At 39.8% G+C, this 23,578-nt stretch overlaps 3 protein-coding genes across 3 annotated transcripts; 2 read left to right on the top strand and 1 right to left on the bottom strand.

Moving 5' to 3' along the window:
• The first annotated feature begins 850 nt into the window (after positions 1-850).
• HSPBAP1 (HSPB1 associated protein 1) lies at positions 851-2,092 on the top strand. The gene has a single exon (XM_090176545.1). The coding sequence runs from the start codon at positions 905-907 to the stop codon at positions 2,090-2,092; it is 1,188 nt and encodes a 395-aa protein (XP_090032671.1). The 5' UTR covers positions 851-904.
• A 6,711-nt stretch (positions 2,093-8,803) lies between these two features.
• LOC149945380 (urokinase-type plasminogen activator-like) lies at positions 8,804-11,139 on the top strand. Its single transcript, XM_090176544.1, has 6 exons — positions 8,804-8,871; positions 8,936-9,200; positions 9,743-9,800; positions 9,871-10,051; positions 10,110-10,255; positions 10,981-11,139. The coding sequence occupies exons 1-6, from the start codon at positions 8,847-8,849 to the stop codon at positions 11,137-11,139; spliced, it is 834 nt and encodes a 277-aa protein (XP_090032670.1). The 5' UTR covers positions 8,804-8,846.
• A 2,118-nt stretch (positions 11,140-13,257) lies between these two features.
• Positions 13,258-23,569, bottom strand: LOC149945379 (putative cytochrome P450 301a1, mitochondrial). The gene is made up of 9 exons (XM_090176543.1): positions 23,356-23,569; positions 18,063-18,300; positions 17,809-17,999; positions 17,540-17,744; positions 16,120-16,282; positions 15,572-15,744; positions 14,987-15,065; positions 13,685-13,888; positions 13,258-13,365 (listed from the first exon to the last, which is right to left on the bottom strand). Exons 1-9 carry the CDS (start codon positions 23,567-23,569, stop codon positions 13,258-13,260), a joined length of 1,575 nt encoding a protein of 524 aa, XP_090032669.1.
• Between the last annotated feature and the right edge of the window lie 9 nt (positions 23,570-23,578).

Below are 23,578 nucleotides of genomic sequence, written 5' to 3'. Positions count from 1 at the left end.
CCTCTACATAAAACCTCGACGTGCGGCCGCGGCGGTAGTAAGCGGAGTCGCTGTACATATAAATCCAGTGAATAGGGAAATTTAAATTGATATAAACCTTAAATTAATAGGTCATCTCCTATTATTTGGAATTATTAAACTGGTCACCTTCTGTTTTTTTGTTATTATTTCGAATTAATAAACTGTACACGGTGACCAGTGACCCCCCAAATTTTGAATAAATAAACTGGTCTGAGCAATTAATTAATTTGTCTTTGACCACCGTTATTTCCAAGGCTGCTCTTCAGCCGCCCCTGTCTATAAGTCAAATTAACACTAAAGACATAGTTAAGGACAGGCTATAGTATAAGAGTCGGTGAAATGAGGTCAAATTGGCTGCTCATTTGGCCGACCAGAATTTCGTCTAAAAGATAAGTCGGGCTAATGAGTAGTCGATCATATGGTGTGCTCATTTGGCCGACCGAAAAGTCGACCAAATGAGCAGTCGGCCAAATGGGAATTCGGACATATGAGCAGTCGGCCAAATGAGGAGTCAGCCAAATCAAAGATAATCTAGACTACGTAGTCTAGATTATCTTTGCTCGTACTCCCTTTAAATGAAAACAGTGCAGCTATCGCCATCTATTTGTTAAGCATTGATAAAATTTTAAATATATAGATGGCGGTAGCTTCACCATTTTTCAAATAAATAATGAAAGTAGTTACGTCATTATCACGGCCATTCGAAAATGTATTTAGTTGACGGTAATATTTATTTGCACTTGAATTTTTTCTTATATTTGAAATGTAATTGATTCTAAAAATATTGTTAATGGAAATAATAAAATCATTTTCCTCTCTGATATCACTAGGCAAAAACAGTACTTTCGTCTGCTATAAAAAGGTAAAAGCTTTAAACAGAAAAATGAATGTAGATATAAATAAGTTATGTTGGTTAGATATTAAAACAATCGGAGAGCCTACAATATTTAACAATATGGTTGAACATTGGCCTTCATACCAATGGAAAACTATCACAAAATGGGCTGAAATAACTGAGAAGGTTAACTTAAAATTTCGTACTTCACTTATTAAGAATGTAGCAGAAAATAAACCACTATGGGAAGGAGAAGCTGAAACAATTCAAGGAACAATAACTCAATTCTCAGAGTGGCTCAATAAAGACAAGAGTAAATTGAATCCAAATCACCCTTTCAAAGAAGTTGACCATGAAGTCAGTTGGTGTTATTCCTCATACAACTATGTGAAGGATATTTTTGCTCAAGAAAAAGACATACTAGAGTCAGTGGATTGGGGAAACTTTGGTTTGAATGACCGTAAAGGAGATGATAGCACGTTTTGGATAGGCAGCAAGCACGCGCATACACCTTGCCATCAAGATACTTATGGTTGCAACCTAGTGGCTCAGTTGGTTGGGAAAAAATTATGGGTGCTTTTTTCGCCCAATGAAACTGGCAACATGTATCCAACTAGAATTCCATATGAAGAATCTAGTGTTTTCAGTAAAGTCAATATTTTAAACCCAAATCATCAAAAATACCCCAATTATCACAAAAGTGTACCCTATGCAGTTATTCTCAAACCGGGACAAGTTCTATATGTACCACCAAAATGGTGGCATTACGTTCATTCTCTTGAGCCATCTATCAGCGTTAATACATGGGTGGAGTTAGAAAGTGACCATTATCACAGACTAGAAGAAGCTATCGTACGGACATTAATGACCAGTTTTATCCCGTCTTATGAACCTGAGAATGAAGTTTGGGTTAATCCAAAAGAAGAGTTAATGCCAGAGTCTCAGACTCTCGAAGTATTAAAACATGTTGTAAAAGAAACAAATTCACAAAGTGATTTACAAAGTTTAAAAACTAACTGTAATATCAAAAACACTGAGACGGTTTCCAAATTTAGTCATTCAGCTCTTAAAATGTTACTTTCTGACTGCGATATTGGTCCAATGAATGATTCTTTTCAACCCATTAACCCTACGGCTTGTGATATGACAACCAAAGATATAATTAACAGCTTTTTCCATCCAAATGTAATACGGGAGATTGCAATGCAAATCATGAAATGCAAATTAAAAACCTAAATCAACTTTATTTTTCAAAAATAACCCATAGCAAGTTTCAATTATTCTTTCTGACGCTATTCTGTCTCGTGAATAGCTCTCAGTAAAACTTTTGCATGTGAAGAATAGGAAGTGTCTCACTTATGTACATATATTATACACTTATGGTTTAAGTAATAGCGTTTTCCATTTGACTGCCAATCAGTGCTTCCTCTTGGACAATCTCATTCCTCCCTTTGTCAGTTCTAATAAATCCCTTTTTATAATTTTCACAATTTTTTTAACTAAAACAATAAGATTTATAATATTTAGGCCTCATAGAAAAAAATTATTAAAAATATTTTAAAATCTACTTCCGAATCACAGTTAATTTCATTCGTGGATTCCAATAAAGTTAGAGGCGTGGTATTTAAATATTTATAGCGAAAATTAGGAAAATTCTCAAAAACCTTATTTTTCTAAAAATCCCTTAATTTTCCCTTTTTCCCTCTCTTCCAAAATAAAATCCCTTTATGTCGGAAAATCCCTCAAAAGGGATAAAATTCCTCAAACGGATCGAGATAAGAGATCGGAGTAAATTTTTGCGCGTTCCTTTTAGAGTTTTTGGCAAAATGGCAGGCCCAGACGCGAAAATTCAAATTACAAGCAGACGAAAAACAACAAAGCGCGGGAATTGGAATGTTCCATTTGCGGTTTTACTCTAGTCGATTAGGGTGAGACCTATGACGTCAGAGACAGATTCAGAGCGAATCTCGAGAAATAAAATTGAAAACGCTAATAAACAAACGCCACTACTCAAAGAAACCAATACTAAACCTCCAAACGAAACGTAACTTGGCCAAGCTTTTACTATAATTTGGACTGAAAATATATAGTTTTATCTTGTAATTTGACTTGGGAAATCTGGCAACGCTGCTCCTATTATTATACTAGACACTTGTGAAGAGACTGAAGACGCGAAATTTGAAAACTAATATCATTTTCTATTTTTAATGGGCGGGAATTTCAAACTTTTTTTTTGTCTTTAAACAAGGCCGGAATGGAATTATAGGGGTAAAATGCAATACAATATAATTATTTTTATATTTAACAGTTATTGAGCCATATGTGTTAAATTGGAAGCTCAGGCGTCAATAAATGATTTTGATTTATGACCAAAATAGCTTTCTTATTTGCGACCGAAAACTACCGCTACGCCCCCTTAGGTTCACCCTTGGAACCTAAATAGGTAGAGGCTAAAGCAGTCGTTATCAGTTTTTCCTCATCGTTATTCCTAAATTTGACTATATAAATAATGATTTTAATATAATTTTTGCATCATTTGCTGATATTTTGATAAGTTTATAGATTATAGGTGCAACCTCGGAGAAGCTAGCGCCGTTACACCCTCTAAACTCTGTTGACTAACTGTAAACGGATACAACTTTATTTCAATATGTTTTAACATTAACATTAACCGCTTAATGGCCTTTTGGTAGGTATATTATAAAATTGACACTTTTTGAAAAGCACGTAGAAAGTGGTGTACAATGAGATAAAATTATCAATATTACCAAAAGTGTGTCAATCGGACCTATTTCTTAATGAATGTTACGAGCGAAATACAAGTTGGGAAAGTATGCCTTGGGGAGGGAAGGAAGTTAAAACCAACAAATAACGCCTCGTAGTGAGGAACGGAGGAACTAAGTAGCACTGGTCAAAGTTAGTGTATTGTTTGATTTTTCGTCGTTCTGTGTAGATGCTATCGCCATCTACCGACGATATAATACCATAGACTAAAAAAAGATCCAGAAAGGCGACAATAAATAGTCTTTTATGTGGTCGATCTCGAGTCGAGCATTCATTAAACTTTTAGCATAAGAAAATACAGGGATTGTCACACATTTGGTAATTATGTCACTTTTGATATTACCATAAGTGATAACTTTCGCTGATGTATCGTCAAACTACTCTGTGACTGAATTTTAAATTCCACTACCGTAACCAGACCATCTTTGAGTTGATGTATTCTAATTTAATAAGAATAATTAAAAACATTCTACAAGTTTAAGTATTGGTATTAAAAATTAAGTCTTTATTTGTTCACTACCTTGCGTAGCACTTTTGTATATGGCTTGATCCGAGCAGAAATCAAGCTTCAGGCGAGTGAAAAATGTGTTGCATTGAGTTCGATTCACGTATTATTGGTTGGTGGGGAATTGACTGTAATTAGGTGATGAGAACCCTGGACAGTAGTTGAGGGAATCTTCGAGGAATCTAGTGGAGTAGTCTAGCTATGGTTATCCATCGTATCCTGCCATTCAAGCAGTTTCCTTGTCATACGTTACGCCACACTTCTTCAACTCCACTGTTCACCCCGTCGTATTACTGTCCGCGCCATGACCCTTTTGCCAAAGACCGCAATCGTTGTTCATCACATCCCTTCCTTACCAGTGTGGGCTTTTCACTGCATCCGCGATGCCCAACAGTGGGCCGTGTGTGTTACCAATACGACCATTATACTTCCACAGCTGACCACAAGAGCCCCAACTTTATCAAATAACCCAGCATATTGTCTCTACGTGGCCGCAACCGCTGGACCCCCTACTGCAGCTTCAACCACACCCAATGAGCTTTGTACCCTTTTCCCCTTCTCACTCTCCACAACCGGCCACTTCTTCCTCACAAGTGTCTCCCACACCTACTCACGTATAGGCTTAAATTTACCTAGTCATTTATGCACTAGCATCGGATACACCTCAAGTTGTCACATCATCTGCTCATGACCTCGATCTACGAAAATTATATCCTGTCCGCCTTACGTTGGGCGCCCTTTCAATCAGCTACAAGGTAGACATGGAATCCCGTGTCAATGTTTTATCAGACTATCTTTTTCGACATCTCAACGTCTCGACCATAGATAAAATAACTTCGTATATAGATAGGAAACTTCAATGGGGCAAACTGACTCTGACGAGGTTGCCCTGACATCTAGTGACTGCGCCAGTTGGCTGTGTTCTCAAGAGCGTAGAACGTATTGAGAAATTTGAGGTCGGAGTTTTGGAAATAAACGTATTTTGAAAGGTCAAATGTCTTCAAATATACCAGAAATAGCGTTTAAAACAAACTTGAAATCTTTACTGAATGCTATTTCTTTAGTGCTATTTTTTAAATTTGTTCTCAGTTCAAGAAAAAGTACTTTTAATGCATATAGCTCGCTTAAGCCTTTGCAATTGGGATTGCGTTACACCAAGGTTCTAGTACGGACTTCGAGTAGTGCGAACTTCACTAAATAATCTTATTCGGGTGCCGCCACCAGATTTCGGCCAAAATTCTGGCGTCACTTCTACAACATGAAGTTTCCTATCTATATACGAAGTTATTTTATCTATGGTCTCGACCATTAGCCCAGTAGACATACCAGTCTAGTCTCTAGACCTATTCCGGGGAAGCCTAACCAGTTCGTGGGACTGTAACTTTTACTGTAATGCATAAAGCCACTAACTAGGCACAAGCTCACTCCCCATACGCGTCGTATGGATTACCTTGTCAACGACACCCCACGGCCATTTGACATGATTTTGGGATATGCCTTTCAGGTCCTAGGCACGCCTCCTGGTACTTATCCCGTTCAACTCATGGAAGCGCTAATCCCACCCTGCTTGACCCCTACCTACTCCAGGCTTTTAGAGAACTTTGTCGCGCTGAGTTACTTACAATGGAAGATATGGATATTATAAGCCAAATCTCGGAACCCAACGATTGGCTCCATCACATGGTGGTCATCCTCAAACCAAATGGAGGTGTTCGGATATGCCTCTGAACTTAATAAATAGATCAAACGAGAACATTACTCGCTACCTTCCCCTGAGGAATCAATTGCACAAATCCGAAAGGCAGGCTACCAGATACGGTATGCTCAATCGGCTTTTTGGCAGATCAGGGTTGATGAACAAAGTAGAAAGCTGCCGGCCATGAGTACGTCATTTGAACGCTTTGTTTTTTACGCATTCCGTATGATCTGACCTGTGCTCCTGATGTCTAGCAACGTATGCACTGCTTTTGGTTTTTGGTCCTTCTATTTTAGTTTGATGTAAAAACGCGTACAAGTAATGAAACCAAAGAATTGGGGAAAAAACTAATATTCTTTGGTCTCATTACTTGTTCGCGTTTTTACTGTAAACTCTCTTGACCATTGGTGGTTCTCGTGTTTTGCTCTAGCTTTTTATTTTAGTTTGATGACTTGCTCTTTTGGGCCTTCAGTGACGAACATCATGACACCACCATCAAGGAAATCCTTGCCTCTGCTCGAGCTAATGGCCTTAAGTTTAGTAGGTCCAAGATGCAATTCAAATTTCTCGTTTAATATATCTCCTCAATAGGCGTTGTCGAGGATCTAGGATTATTTTCCCACCGATGAGCGCACAGCTGTCTTCGATGTCTTACACGCAGCACCTCATTGTATTATGACCTGTTCCATCTGCTAAAAGTAACAAAACTCCAACCAAACGGAACCACTTATGTTCTACCCGGTTCCAAATCACTCATGGGAACCAGTTACTTAAGAAATAATACTGAGGAAACACCACCACGTTTTATCAACCTGCATAAATATCTTTCCTATCCATGTCTAAACTATCATTACGGACAATGAACATCAAAGATGTTTGGTGACTTAGCGACCAAATGGGCGATCACCACAAGTCCGTATTTCGCCCAATTTAACGAGAAAGTCGAGCGTACTGTGTATACTATTAAAAAACGTTGAGAATTATAGCCCTAGAATCGGGTTCTGATCTTGACAGGGTTATTGGAACTCCATACTAGACCTCATACTGGCATTGTAACCCGGCCACCTGGTTAAGGCAATAAAACACGCTAGATGACTTGGGCCTAAAGTGGTGCCTTGGGTACTAGCCTAGTTCATTATTATTATTATTATTATTATTATAGTTCGATATTCATGGTTGAAATGAATTCATTCATGGTAGGTGCGTGTTGTTGTACGGTCACAGAGGGCTGGAGCGGAGGCGGCATCGACCCACCATAGTAGAGTCTAGTCCGACATGACACCTGCATATGAGCGCAAAAGGACTCTGCCGGATTGAAAATGTCCACAGCCTTCGCTATTAACATGGAATTTTTTAAGAGGCAGACTGTCAATTGCGCGGAAAGTGTTTAAGTTCCGCCAACTCGCAGCGAGAGCCACGATTCCGAAGCTTCAATAAAAAGTTTCAAACGATTCAGTGTGAGCCTGTCTACTAGCCAAAAAGGTTGCGCGTTCCTTGGACACAGTATCATCATCCTGGTAACAGACCTGATTTGATAATATAATTTTGATTAGGCAATTAATACGTCCGTCTCTTCAAAGTCAAATGAATTTGAAACATCGACGGAGCGAGGGCCCATGGTCAAGAGGAGGGTTGCCCCTGCTGTGGTACGGGTTTAATGGAAAGGCCCATAGCCGCATTGTAGAGCGTATGCAACTTCAACTACGAGAAGCAGCAAATATCGCCAATTGGACAAACGGCGGAGGGGTCGCAATGCACTCGCAAACTGCAGACAACACGGAAAGCTCACTATGGCCACGCAGGCAGGATACAAAGTCTTACCGACAAATAACGAAGGTGTTTGTTCCACGGAAAAGAGAAGTCATATAATACCCCTTCTATAAAATAATTCCCGACTGTCTTGCCCTAGGAATCGGTCAGAATGCCATGTTATTTTCAATGGGAAAATTTCCATTTCATGTTGTCAGAAACATTTTTCGTTGCCATGTCAAAACGGTTGCCCATTGAATAAATTCCCTTTAGGATGTTTCATTATACATGAAGGTCTACCAATCCCCCGAGTTTGAAAAAAATCGGTTGGTTACACATCGGGATGTCTCCTTGTTAGTGTACACTAACGAAGTTTGTCTGCTGCATATCGCGAGGGAGACTAATAGTGATATTTTTTTTAAAGGTCCTTGGACACCAGCCCCCTCATGTCTATTTTTCGGGAGGGTCCCTAAACGGTGGGAGAGTAAAATGGGGGATGCAAATTAGGAAATTATTTAAAGAATAACATGTATAAAATTAGAACATGTTATTATAAAATTTATTTTAAATTTATTTATAATCATTTCTCTAACAGTGGCCAGAATAACTGAAAGCTGAAGTAAAATATATAAAAAAAAACACGCCTACTTATTAATTCCAACAAGTTTCAATTACCATCACAAGTTCTAAATCATCTACAGATGACGCATAGTCATTATCACGGCACAGTGAACAATGAACAGTAGGGGTATAATTTAATTTGTGTTGTTTCATTAATGACTCAGTTGTACCTTTTCTTTGATTACGATTTACTAGTATGGTATCGTAATGTTACAATATTTAAAAAGGCAATAGAAATCGGAACACCGCAATACACTCTATAACTGTAGAAACCTATATAGATTTCAGATTATTATCAACAGTTTGCGGAACGTTTATTATTGTCCAAAGGTGAAATTAAATTGACCTTTCATAATTGTTGTCCACTCTAACCCACATACAGCCACTTACAGTTCCGATTTACGAAACTTCCACTACGAATCTAAATCGCATTGTTTGAATTACACGTGTACTGGTCCTTATGAAAATCAACGCTCAAAGGTTACTTTGACGAAAGTCCGCCTAACAGAAAAATGCCAACCTAGCAATACTTGACAATTACGGAAAAACGCTACATCTGTACGAAAAACAAAAATGGAGTAGTAATTGTTAAGTCAATGTCGCAACTTTGAGATTACTCTGAAGAACAAAGAAACATGATTTTCTACGTTCGGGGTAAAGGTAGGAGATACACCATCATTCCGAGTCTGTGGTATGGTTCATTTAGGCTTGGATCTCTCTATAGCAATCTTGGAAAGCTGTTACCTATTGGGGATCCTAATACTGACCAGTGCCTCCAGCGACCACGACGTTAAATCCAACGAGCATTGCACCCACCCCGAGTGCGGGTGCAGCACCATCGCTTACGAGGATCTCTTATCTCCTTGGCACACCTACGAACACCCCCACCTTCCGTTTTTGGTACGGATCATGCAACACCGAAAATTCATAGCGGCGGGTGCTCTAATTAGCCCCAAATGGGTCATCACTTGTCCCTTATTTCTGGTGGGGTAAGTTACTTTTCAATTGGCGCGGAATCTACAATTACTTCAATCAGACCTTTTTAATAAATTTCTTACTGAAGAAGATTCCTTCTTAATCGTATAATAATGAAACGTTTATCTTCTCAGGCTGGAGGCAGTTTTCAAAAGATGCGATATCTCCGCACACGGATGTAAAATTTAAAAATTACCCTACCTAGTGATATTTACTTATTTTAAAGGCCTATGCTTGCTTCTGCCTGTCCCCCTTTAGATAACTTGCCTGAAAAGCAAATACCCTGGTGGTGGGCCAACATGTTCAGCGGTTGGCCTACCACCAGGGTATTTGCTTTTCAGGCAAGTTAATTTAAGGGGGACCGGCAGAAGCAAACCTAGGCCTTTAAATCATATTTTCACTATACCTCAGTAATAGTCCTATTTCACCGCACTGTTTTTTCTATTTTAACTGTATTTTTAAAAATGTGCTGGAACCCGCGAAGTTACACCTTTCAAGCAAATAACATTATCAAAATATATAGATATATTTCCGCTTTATTTACCGCTTATTACAGGACTAAAGAAATCGAAGTTTGCATCGATAAAGACATTGCGAAAAAAATCTGTAAAACCGTGCGTTTGTATACTTATAGTGGGATATGCCCTGATCCCATTTTCTTTAAACGTGTTTAATCTTTCGAAGGTAGTTACTATACTGATACCTCCAACCCACACTTGGAAAGTGGCTCGATTCGCCATGATGAAAATGAACGAAAGTCTGGACTTGGTTTCTCACAACGGCTCGATCGCCACCATATGTTTGCCGCCGAGCAAGTCGCATTTCTACGAGAGGGTGCAACTGGTTTCTTATATTGTACCGGCTGGTAAGAACCTTTAATTTTTTTCCTATGAACCGTGTTATCATTTGCCATATCTTTACAGGCTATGGCGACATCTTCTCGGGATCTTTTTACAGAATGAAACATCTTACTCTGGACTGTTGCTTTCACGAGTTGGGGAAATGCGAAACGGACGGTGTTGCCTGCTCGTCCGATATTTGCGCGGAGTGGGAAACGATCGGTTGTAGGGCAAGTTCTACCAGAATCCACTGTGTTAAAGGAATAATAACTCTAGCAAGGGAGGTCAAGATTCAAGGTCTAGAACGCTGTAGATAATTCCAAGTTACCATTCTGCTGCGAAGTGTATAGATATATCGTTGGGAAATATACCCTTGTAGGAGGATTTCCTACTACTGTCACGCCATGAGCTAATAGTGACGGAAGATTGACCTTCCTTGCGAGGATTATACTCCCTTTAAAGGGGTTTTAAACTTCGTCTTCATGTTCGCAAAACCACAAATGTATTCATTTCTACTATGAATAGCTTAGGATGGGTGCGCATTGTCAAATTTTTACGCGTTAATTAATAGAACCTCTTAAATACTTTTCGTGTTAACCAGCGAAGAAAATTTCTTGTAATTCTTAGAGAATTACCGGTACAAGTAAGAGTTTTATTAATTATCCTTATCAATGGTGGGTAATACTAATATTTACACTTATTTTTGTTCAACCGAAAAGATGCCTATTAAAATTTTACGAAATAAAATTGGCGCTAAGCCTTGACAATAAAAATGTCCTAATGCAGTTGGATATTCATGGTAGAAATGAACATGTTCGTGGTAAAACTGTATCTGAACTTGGACAGAAAGAGGAGGAATTTGCAGTTAGGTTAGATCTGATCGATTAGACGCAAAATTCAAATGACTGCCTTCCAAGATGAAATGTGCGTTTAATTAATTGAACTCCCTTTGTAGGGTTCGCTGGGAGGTCCGATTGTAGCGAGACTAGGCAACAAATTCTATCTAATCGCCATCATGTGTGACTTGTTCGGTTGCGAAAAAGTGTCACCGTGCGCCATCTTCCCGATGATTTCGCACCACTACGATTTCATTATAAAAGCCATGAAAAATTAAATAAGAACTTAAGTTTCTCTCAATATCTGTAATTTTATTAAAATTCTTACTATTCGTTCATTGTAAAACAGTAATTGAAGCGAATTGTTAGCGGTATTTATAATGATCATAAGAAACATACACGTTAAATGGGATATGAATGACATTTACTCTGATCAATAGGGTTCACAAATTGTGCTGGGTAATGTTCTTACCAATGCAATGTCATGTTTCGACTCCGAAAAGCTGCGAATTCAGTTGTATCTATCTGATTCTTCTTCTCCAAGCCACCTTTCGGTATTCGAGATCCAGGATATTGAAGTTTATTAAGTTTATCATAAGGTCACTTGTGTTAAACTTAATTGTGTTAACACTAATGAACACACTACTCTCGCGCCAGAAAATGCGTAGGCAATGGTGTAGTCCTAAAAAAAAAGAACCGGGGCGCTACCTGGGTACAGCCAACTTCGATTTCACGCGTGATCGAAGCTGGCCGTACCTAGGTAACTATTTGAAATTGTTATGGTATTTTCCTGCGGGCAAAATTTATAATAAATTCACACACCCTTTATTCGGGAAAAACGATTTACGAATAGAAGCAAGGCGCGCCCTGGCCAAATGGAAAAACCAAGGCCCTGACTTTGAAAGAAGCACCGGGGTGACGCCCTGGCCCGACTACACCACTGTGCGTAGGTGGAAAGCGTAAAGAGTATGTTTACACAGTGGCATAGGAATGGTGGTACAGTGGTACAACGTACCCCTCTTAAAATTGGAAAGGGCCACCAAAAGTGTATTTTTTATTACGTTCAAACTGTACCGCCCTTAATCCAAAACGTTCCTACGCGCCTGTCTTTACAATAAAGCCGTGTGTACACTAGCTTCTATACATTTCCTCTGAGCGTTTTCTAGTGGGTCCTCTAAATATCGAAAACCGCTCTCGCTTTTAATTGACACCATAGTAATCTCTGAATAATGTGTTTCACCGCTTCAGAGTTTACGTGGCGAAAGCTTTGACAACTATAATATCTATTATCAGATAATGTACGAATTTTCTGATGAACGTTTTCCTGAAACCCACATCTAAACGATTACAATTATTGACATTCACATTATCAGTGGCAAACCCCGCAATGTTAGGGGCAGTGGCGTAGCTACATGTAGCATGGGTGGCACCCGGTGCGGATATCATGGTGTGCTACTTACTAGTCACCCCCAAAACGGTTCCAAACGTGTGGCACCCGGTACGGGCCACCCACCCTAGCTACGCCACTGGTTAGGGGGCCCCCAATTTGTTAATCGTATTAAATGCTTAGTATTTTGTAAAGCTGATCATAACTATGACACCTTAATTAATTAATGCTCCTAGATAACACTAACTACGAAATACATCTACTATGGCAAAGACAAATGCGTTACGGAGTGTTTATCGCGTATACTACTTAAAAGCCAAATGAATCTAAGAAAAAAAACTATAAATTTTCGACTTTGTTTTGCGGCTTGTATTCGAAAGCAAAGTGTTATAAAACATGAATTTAGTCTAAAAATTGCTACAGTGTTCGACCACTAATCTCCAGACCTAACTGACTATTCCTAGCCTAAAGAAACCCTCGCGACCTAACCGTGTCATTTGGAATTAGCAACGTTGTTTAGGGCGTCAAGGGGTGTTTGGCTTAAATCACTGAATTTATAATTGCCAAGATGAAGAAATAAAATTAAAGTTTAATACGCTACACATTTCAAAATATTTATGAAGAATTACTATTGAATAAAACACTGAAAACATAATAAATGTTACGTTTCTCAAAAGACTAAGTTATACTATTTACAACAAGTAGCAGAGCTCAGTGTTCGCGCTTCGGTTCAAGTGTGACCAGTCTGGCAAGTGTGTCTCATCCTCACACAAGTCCGTGGTTTTGTTTCACCGCCACTAAATTAAAGAATGACAAGGTCCCTAAGTAAAAATACACACATTCTTGGATGGACATTTTATCAGCATCGGCAGTTGAACAGAAATAATTCGACAATTGTAACTATATATAAACTTTATTGCGGTAGTAAGATAACAATTCGAACGTCTATTTTATTACGCGTGCGATAAATATACAAATATTGTTAAACAACACTACAGGACCAACTCCGTTATCTTTTAATAAACTTGAGTCGCAATGGTTTGTCGGGAGTGTTGACGAGTCTAGTGACAATTTCAATATCTTCGTAGTGGTATTCAATCTTGTACTTTTGAAGGAGCTGAAATACAAGAAGTACCTTCTAAAACCTACAATTTGCGCCTAATAGACACATTTCTCAAAGACAACATTCTTTTATACGGGGGTAACTCCATTAGAGGTCGATTTTTAAATACCAGAAGTCTTACTAGATGGCGCTAATGGTTTGACACATAGAATTGTTTTAATATTGATTTTTCGTGTTTCTTTTTATGAAGAATTTTCCCTGAGGTGATTTTTTCTTTGAAAAAAGTTATTGCTATTAAAAAATCGAACTTCTAAGGGCTCCAACTCTAAATGCTTGTTTCCCCGTAAGGTTTTAGTTTCAAATGGTGATTTACCCTAATGAGGAGGGTCCACATCTCCTGTTCGGCGATTCTCCTCCCGATGCAGGACCTTGCGCCCATACTGAAAGGCAGGGTGGCGAATGGATGGTATTTTTCGGCATTTTCACTCCTGAGCCAGCGCTCTGGTTTGAACTTGTTGGCGTCTTCGAAATTCTCCTCGAGGCGACTTACGAATAAATTCTCAAGGATAATCAAAACCTGCGTGGGACATTTTGTGGCGCAAAAGGTGTCAAATACCAGGAGGCTTTTATTTATCGAAAGGGACCATCAAAATTGATTGAAATTTCGTAAGACCCACTTTTTAATCTTAAAGTTTAAATGGATATAAACTTCGTATACATAGACTAAGTATGGTACTTCAGATATTGAGCACGAGCTAATAATTTATCTATTATTGACAACAAGGTTACCTTATTGGCCATAGATATTAATGACCTTTTTTATCTCAAATCTCAAAATATTTTCGTTCCGCAACGAATCGAGTGCCTTAAAATAGATAATTTTATGTTCTGATTTAGTAATTTGTTATTATTTCGCCGAAGTATACGCGTCAATTTTCATGATGAAAGGGTTTTAATTTTCAATGGGCCTTGGTCTCGTTCAAAATTATATTTCGAAGGAGATTCCTCGACGTGTTTACCTGAAAGTCACAAACTGCCGGGTTCGTTTGTGGTGTAGTGTGAACTTGAAGTCGATATTTTTGCTAACTCGAGATCGAGGTTAATAGGGATTTTAGACCAGAATATATTGAGATTAACAGCGTAATTTTATAACATACTTGCTCCCTATAAGCTAGAAGCGTACATAGGCTATGCGTTAACAGCAACCACAAGACGCCTTTTAAGCCCGAGTTTTAAAAATAAGTACTTTGAAAATCGAAAAGATTCTTTCAATTTTACGCTCCGATTCAATAATTTATCGTAAAAGTTAAAAAAATTTGACCATGGAGAGATATAAAAATTATAAATGATTAAGTTTTTAAAATAATTATTTTAAACCATGAAATATCAATCGTGTCACAAAAACCCATTTTAATGGGTTTCATCTTCCCGTAGGCATTTGCCTAAAATATAAGCAATCGGAAATTTTCTAACTATTTTACAGATTGTGTGCCAAGTTGAGTATGAAACTACCAGAATATGTCGATTTATAATACCTAACACTTAATAAAGGGTATGTGCTCATCGAAATTAATTCTTTGACCTTGATATAGATGGTCAAACTGAATAGATTCTTGATAAGGGTTTCTAAAATTTCAAACAATTTGGTCGCTTTAGAGTAACAGTGACGTTATACCCCAGCAGGTATTCGATATCCGGATAACTCGATATCATCCTTGAGTCTTCTCGACGTAGCCACAAGTACCGGATGCAACCTATATCCATCATTAAAACAATCAAATAATCGCGTAGACTTTTTAGCAGGCCCGTACACAGCCGCCAAAACTCGGGGGCGCTCAAATTCTTTTTGGGGGTGCCAATACCTTGAGTAATTTTTATCTCCCCACCTATGAAATTGGTAAATATACTAATCCGGTTGTAGCCCTAAAATATCCGTCAAAACATTTTTGATAAGCTGGTTCAATATTTCTACAATTTAAATGTTTTTCTGGTGCAGTGAGACGCGCGAAAGCAATTTTCATAACATTTAGTAAAATGGTTTCAAATATTTAATGATACCAGCTCGCTAGTAAAAGTAATTTTCCTTTTTGATTAATATACAAATATTTTAGATCATATCTTTCGGTAATTGAGCAATCGATTTTTTTTGGGTCAGTCGGATTGGGGATGCTCAAGTACTCATTTGGGGGCGCTGAGCATCCCCTGGCGCCTCCCCCCCCCCCCGTGTACGGGCCTGCTTTTTAGGTGTATTTATTTTCACCTGAGACTTTCTTTGACGCAAGCTTTAACGTAACGGGCTTCATCCAGAACTTGTTTCGTCAGCGGGCCTCTTTGCGGCTCTGCAGCTATTCTTCGAACTTCCTCGTACGCCTTTTGCTGCTCGTCCGGGTATTTGGCCAAGTTGTACAGCGCGAATGCGACGGCGTGTGAGGTCTAAAATGCTTAAATTATTATTAGCTGCGTTTTGGACTTTTTGAAAATCATTACTTATTTTTGGCATTGCTTTAAGCTAGGAGCAACAAACGCAAGGAGAACGCGGCTAGCCTTTAAACACGCTAACGCAGTGTTGTGTACAAATTTAATTGGATGAGCCTTTACGCTGAACGTTTTACCGAAAGGGGGAAGACAATTTCGGAATTTTCCCCTTCCGACGGCAGCAGGCGCTAAAGCGTCTAACCAATGAAAAATGTACAAAAGAAAATGCACGACTTTTGACGGGTTACACACTCCTTGCGTGGGGTGCTGTGTTTGTTGCTCCTAGCTGCCAGTACTGTTAGGACTTAAGCCTAGGAGGCACTATTCCCTTACCGTGTCGATGCCACCGAGGAGAAGGTCGGAAATCATGGTTGCCGCGTTCCTTTCGTCCATGCCCTCTTTGTAGAAGAAGGTTTCCAGTAACGTGGCTTCCTTGTCTACGCTCGTGTCCGCGTCCATCCGCGCTTTGGCTTCTTGGATACATTTCATGCTAATCCTGGTAACGAAATGACGATTTTTTACGCAAATAAAATGCCAACTTTAATATTAGCCCCGACATCTAGTGTTACCTAAATGTCACTTTTTTTTAATAAAGTCCATGTCAGTGGCAAAAAGTGGTAAATATGGCCAAAAGTGGAAAATTGTGACTAATAATCAGTAAATGCATTTAAATTATGTAAATAATATCTTTCATATATGTAGCATAACTTACATACATAGGTCAACGCCAAGAGCTGGGCTCGAGCTCACCTCACTGAATGCGTATATGGTCGAGCTTACGGATGTTCTCGGGCTCACCTTGGTCTCCCCGCCAACGTGAGGTCTCGAACTCAGTAGATTTAAGACCTACAAAGCGTCTCGGGCTCGGACTCACTGTAGTTATAAATATACGGGCACCATATTTACAAATCGACCGGTGGTCTCGGGCTCGGGTTCGCAACAATTACAATTCGACATTTGATCTCGGGCTTAGGGCTAAACAATATTGCGAATTGGAAGGAGATCGAGCTCATCCTCAGATACCAAAACAGTATTCAAATCGGTCTAGGGCTCGGGCTCAATCGTAATCGTGAGTTCAGCTCGGGCTCACCTCAGATATGAAAACTATGTCGAGCTCAAGGTTGAGCTCTTAGTACTTTAATTTTTAATACGGGCTCGGACTCGAGCTCCAAGTAATGTTATTATGTTAGTCATGAAATGGGTTCTAGCTCGAGCTCGAAGTAATTTGTATTATAACAGGGGCTCAAGCTCGGGCTCACTAGTTACAATATGCGTTCCACAATACCTCAGCTCGGGCTCGGTTTTAACGTTAAAACTTATCGGTCTCGTCTCAGGCTCACAATATTTATTGAAAATACCCGAGGCCGTTGACCTATGCTTACATGTTAGATAACGTTAAAAATTTTCACAAAAGAACCATTAAAAACACCTTAAAGGTATATAGCAGACGAATTCAAACTTAGGAAAAGTCGTTGAAAAATATCCAAAAGAAATAACTACATTGGGCTATAATTGAGTTTCTAGCCCAAAACCTGTTTAAACCAGTATATTTGTCTAAAACAGCATAAATATATTTTTTCTTTGGCATGTTTTTGATTAAAATTTATAATTTGCCACTATTTGGCTTATTAGCCAGTAAAAGTATTATTCGCCATGTCGGTATTTACCACTTCTTGGCACATTATTTGACACCTGACATTTACCACTTCGGAACACCGCATCTGGTGGCTTTAAAGCATAGAAAAACCAATACTTGGTAAACTCGGTCATGTGCTGTTGGAATCTCCTGTAAGCTTTAGACGGATAGTTCCTCCACAGTCTCAGTGGCGAAAATTCCAGCACGTTCCACAGCCGTAAAATGGTATTGACGGAATTGATCATTCTGCTAGAGTCGGAATTGTCACTGAGGTTGCTTTTCAGACAATTCAGCTTAGTTTCTAACGCTATTAAACCCACAGCTGCAAAAACGAAATGATCCCACTACGTTATATACTTTCAGGAGCGTCTAATTTGAGGACTTACATTCCAAAGCCCATTTGTACAACTCTGACGTAAAATCCGTAACTTCGTTGTTGTCGTCAACAATTTTCTCAATTTTATCGACCAGTTCTAAGGCGACGCCGTCTAGAGCTGGCAAGTAACTCTGGATGGCCACGGGTTTCAATAAGTGCTTCTGGGTTTTGGATCGCATCTGGTACCAGTCGTCTCCATTACTGTAGCGATATCTTTCGTTACGTCCACGCGTACAAAGGGCGAAGGAAGACAAATACTCTTACTTGGCCAGAAGACCACCGTTGGCGAACAACTTCTGATGGCTTTTACGGAACAGTTTCAAAATGAAAAAAGAATCTCTGTGCGGCACTTTCCCTTCTTGCCTGTACACTTTCTCAATGTCCTTGATGTCGTACAAGTGGACCATAGGCTTCGATTTAGTCCTGTCCTCTCGCACTATCTTCCCGTACTCTTTGTATTTCTCCTTGTTAGATTTATGCAGGTTACCTGGGTCGTATTTGCCTATAATCAACTTCCCGTTAATTACATAATCAAGACCATATATAACATAATAACTCGTAAGTATATTCCATAAAGGTATTTTTGGTTACTATGTAAATTACGTGAAGTTAGTGAAGCCCCCTATTCTGGCTTTGACAATCTAGTTTAGTTTGTGCCTTGTGGCAGGGTTTTCTATATGCGTTGAAATAAGAGGAGGATAATTAATATGAATTTGCACAGATCCCATTAACAAATTATTTTTGTCCCGGACACTCGCGTAACTGTCACTATTGGGGTTAGAGAGATATACAGGGTGTATCCTAAATGGAGGTAGGACCGAGCGTCTACGTTTTCTACAGATTATTTTAAGACGAAAATGTTCTATGGCATTTTTCCGATTTAGGCCACCATTTCGAAGTTACGAAACGATTGATGTATGGACGACCCCTTCATTTAACTTTGCATTTTAATACCTTAACGTAAATTAGCGGTTTCATTCATAAACATCGGCACACGGCCGAAATAAAAAAAAAATTCTTGACGAAGGCAACTTTTACCGAATGAATAAAATATTCACGCGCTCACTACAAAATCATTTTGTTGGGACGCGAACGCGCTATTTTTTCGTTACCATGGCGATTATCTGATTTGTTTTTATAATAAGTTTAGTAAAGTTTATTTTCACTTATTTCCTAAAAGAAATAAATAATTGCCATGGTAACAAAAAAAAATATTTTGTAGTGAGCGCGTGAATATTTTATTCATTCGGTAAAGGTTGCCTTCGCCGAGAAAGATTTTTTTATTTCGGCCGTGTGCCGATGTTTATGGATGAAACCGCTAATTTACGTTAAGGTATTAAAATGCAAAGTTAAATGAAGGGGTCGTCCATACATCAATCGTTTCGTAACTTCGAAATGGTGACCTAAATCGGAAAAATGCCATAGAGAATTTTCGTCTTAAAATAATCTCTAGAACCCGTAGACGCTCTGTCCTACCTCCATTTAGGATACACCTTGTATACTGATAATTTGCTCATTAATGTTTGGGGATGTGTTTCGGCTTAAATTCTAAGCTAATGAACTATTTACTCATTGAGAATTGCCACATGTGGATATGTTTAATATTGATTTCAAGAATTTAACTGTTATTTTATACAACACAAGAAATGGCGCAAAGGCCTTAATAAAATGATCAAACACTAAATTAAAAGTGAGACCGGAGGTCTATTTCAAATATAAACCAGAGGTTTAATGCCAGAGGCTTATTGAAAATGTAATTAATCCTTTTCTTAGAAAGATGACCAGAAGGGTCAATTACTTTATTTACATGACAATGTTCTACGCCCGAAGGCCATTGAAAGCTTCTGGTACCTTAGTACCAGTTGAATAAAATTCTCCACGCACTGTTCACCATAGCCTAAAGGAGACCCAGCGTCCAAGCCTATGTAGCCTTTGCACGCCTCGGTAGGACGTATCGGGTCTCGGGAAGCTCCTTTAAGGAGGAAGGAGCCAAATCATGTAAGGACTACATCAATAAATTATGGCCCGGGTGCTCGCTCAACTTTCACTTTTGGGGTTGGCGAGTTAACATAAGGAAATTACAATATATGGTCAGTTTGATGTCTAGGGGATTTCATTTAAATTAAATTAGCTTAATAGGTACGAGTGAAGACTCGGATTGAGGTTTGCCATGACAATGTTTAATAAACATTTAATCATTGATAAAGTAAAACAGTTAATAATCGATTAAATCAAATTGGACACTTTTAGAAACACATACCCACACAAGGGGGGGGGGCGAGCAGTAGCTGCGCAGCTTTATAGGGAACTTAATAATATTAACATCAGTTCCAACGGAGATTGGTGTGGTGACGGTGGCGCTCATCAGGATGGCGTTGAGTTCCAACGAAGATTGGTGTGGTGACGGTGGCGCTCATCAGGATGGCGTTGAGTTCCAACGGAGATTGGTGTGGTGACGGTGGTGCTCATCAGGATGGCGTTGAGTTCCAACGGAGATTGGTGTGGTGACGGTGGCGCTCATCAGGATGGCGTTGAGTTCCAACGGAGATTGGTGTGGTGACGGTGGCGCGAGAAATGGACACGCGGCCATGTTGGCTACGGATACGAAGCCGTTTCTTTTCTCGGGATAACTTCTCGGAAAAGCACGCACTCCGCGTCGTCGGGACTAGAACCCTAGTCCGACAAGTTGCGCGCGAACCGCGGTGTCTTAACACCCGTCTTCAATTTTATTCTCTCAAGACTCTCCTCGGTCGCACTTGTAAGAGCACTTTCAAAAAAAAGTTTGATTCCAGTTTAAATATGAGTGGGGTCACGTGGTCTCTTGGAATTGCATCCTTTTTGGACCAATCAAGACCCGTGCCCCTGGGAATCCCGGGACGAATCCCTACCCACGAAGATATTTTTGGGATCGTCACCAAGGTCCGGCATCTACAAAAGGATAAATCACCACCACCCGCATTTCGCGCAATCGTTCACTTTCAAAGTTGGTTTGGCGAAAGACGCCAGCTGTCCACCATAAAATGAAACACTTTCCACCCATTCGCGGTGACCACCATAAAATAAAACACTTTTCACCTATTACGGGTGAGCGTAAAATCCAAAAATAGTAATACAACAAGATTGGTAACGCGTACACAAATAAATATAAGAAATAAACATCTGTTAGCAAAGTCGGCAAACCTCAATACGTTCTTTGTCAATTCGACAGGGGTTATAAAACTAAAAGGGGCTTCTTCGGCAGCCCCACAGAGAAGGAGAGCGAGTTGGATAATTGGGCAACGACACACAGATGAAATGAAGGAAGGCTCGGTGGAAATGGAGGAGATCTGGCCAGTTACAACCCCCATTCCCTTTTCTGGTTATCAAGCACCATCTTGGTGTGTTTGTAAAACAAGAGCCACAAAAGAGGGGTTAAAAGCTCGGGCGTCCAGCGCACGAGCTACCCCTAGCTAAAAGCTCTTTGGGAGAGAGCGTAGGAACAAATAGGTCATAAAATAGCAAAAGTATTTTCTCATTATCAAAATTATCTTGAGATTTAAAATAATCCAAAATTTAACGTTACACCTACAATGGTGAGTTTGATCCTCCCTCCCGCGTAACCTTCGGGGTTAGCGAGTTTGAAAAGGGATGTCTAGGGGATATTTGCTTAAACATTAAATTGAGAGTTGCCATTACACGAAATTCAAAATTAATTATTAACATTTAATTAAAGAAGGTAAACCAAATAAAAACAATTACAAATACTAAACACATACTAAATAAAACACTTGAAAGAATTCAATTTAAATAACAACTGATGGCCACAGCCATCCTCCTTATTTTAAAATACTTATTTTTACGGTCCGGATTGGTGGTCCATGTTGGTCGGAGTCTTTAACCGCACCTCTTGCCGCTCATGATCCCGCACACATACGCGGTAGCTTCCCCGTAATTGGGTACGACTAATCGAAGCCTTATTTTGGTCATTTCTGACCGAGAACTTCTCTAGTTCCGCGAGACCGTAACGGTACCCGCACTTTGCGGTCGAGAATCTCGCGGCTTCACTGATTCCCGCCACCTCGCATTTTTAAAGGCCGTTCCCGGGACAACTTAGAGAATCTTCGACCTTATCGAATAAAGGTGAGACCCAAGCCAGTTCTGACCAAAGGGGCCCGAACACCCTGGTTTTGTTCGTGGCCAAAGTCACGTGGCTCACGAGGCACGCACATTCACTCCAATCAGAGGAGCCGGACCATAAGTCGTGGACGGACCCAACCAATCGCCAGAAAAGCGTTATCACGCTCATTTTAAATTTTCGGTTCCCACGAGCGGGACACTCAAAGGGTCAGCCGTAGCGTCCCCAATAAATCATTGTTTGCAATTATGTCAAGCCTGGTGCCGCCGAGACGCCAGGCATGTATCACACTTCACTTAAAACTATTTTTAAAAATATAACACAAAAGGATAAATACTCCGAATAAGATAATTGGCAACCCTCAATTCGGACTTCTTGGAAAAGAAACTGCAGGGAAAAAGAGAAAGGGTTTTAGGGGGTTCGCGGTGAATTGTTCGTATAATAGGGGAACTCGCTAATCCCGAAGATGGATGTACGGAATAATGAAGGGGGAATTTAGGCTACCTCTGGCCACAAGGTCACCTTTTTCAACCCCCCTCACATAGTGACCGCCCGAAGCGCGGCGCGGTCACTTCAATGAGAACAGTCAAGGCTAAGAATAACTTCTCACGGGTCCCCCTGGTGGTGACGACCAGCATCCCCATCAGGTGGCCCAAAATTACCCCAGCCCGTAAACTTTCTTGGAAAGGTCAAATTCTGACTAACGTGGGAAAGAAAACATTATTACAGAATAAAAATTAAATCGGGCTTCTAAATTAACTAACATTATTACATTACTAAAATTGGTCGCTACATTACTTACCATAAGTGTGTAAGTTAGTCAAAATAATTACTGCTAGCTATACGCGTGACCAGAAGTAAATAACATATTTCCCACGTCAAAAATAAAGCTTTCAATTCTGTATAATAAAATCGTCTGAAAGGGCGACCAAGGCGCAAAGGCCGGTCATGAAATCCTGCCTAATACCGGAACTGAAACAAATCTTTAATAATAATAATAATCAGCTAGGCTAATACGAGTTTGCAAGTTCTCTCCCCACTGGTTTCAGGGGTTTTCCCCCCGAGTTCTTCGGTTTCCCCTTCCATAAAAACTTGTCGAGGTTAACGGTAATAGTTAGTGTAGGGAGCTGTTGGCTCGATCTCGTGGTATGCAGGGCTGGCCACCACCCTCCTACGCATTATAACCGGGCCACCTGAATTAATGGCTTCAAAAGTCGCTTGATGACTTAGGCCTAAGGTGGTGCCTAGGGTATTAGCCTAGCTGATTATTATTACCCCTTTAATCCAAAACGTTCCTACGCACCTGTAGGGAACTGACACACTTAGGCTAAATATAAATTATAAGCTTATGTCTATACCGTTAACAAATGTAACGCTAGGTCTAGAAATCAGTGACGGAATATATTACATTTAGGGGAAATCGTGAACAGCACGCGGACGTACCAATGACGGGTAAATACGCCCAGATATTTCCAATAACAGGAAGCGACGTGACGGCCGGGATCTCATCAAAGGACTTGAGCGCCTTCAATTCCGCCCCTTCCGCCAGGGGCGCGGCCGTCGCCTTTTGCCTTCTCAAGACAACAGAGGGTTTGGAAACTTTGGATTCGTTCCATCTCTTCCAATTCCAAGAAGCGAATTTAGCCACTCTCTTCATTCTGTAACT

The sequence above is a fragment of the Leiobunum rupestre genome, chromosome 5, assembly GCF_980474605.1.
Source record: "Leiobunum rupestre chromosome 5, qqLeiRupe1.1.hap1, whole genome shotgun sequence".
NCBI classification, from domain to species: Eukaryota; Metazoa; Arthropoda; class Arachnida; order Opiliones; family Sclerosomatidae; genus Leiobunum; species Leiobunum rupestre.
The sequence above is the reverse complement of the archived record's forward strand: the minus strand, read 5'-3'. Positions and strand labels throughout refer to the sequence as shown.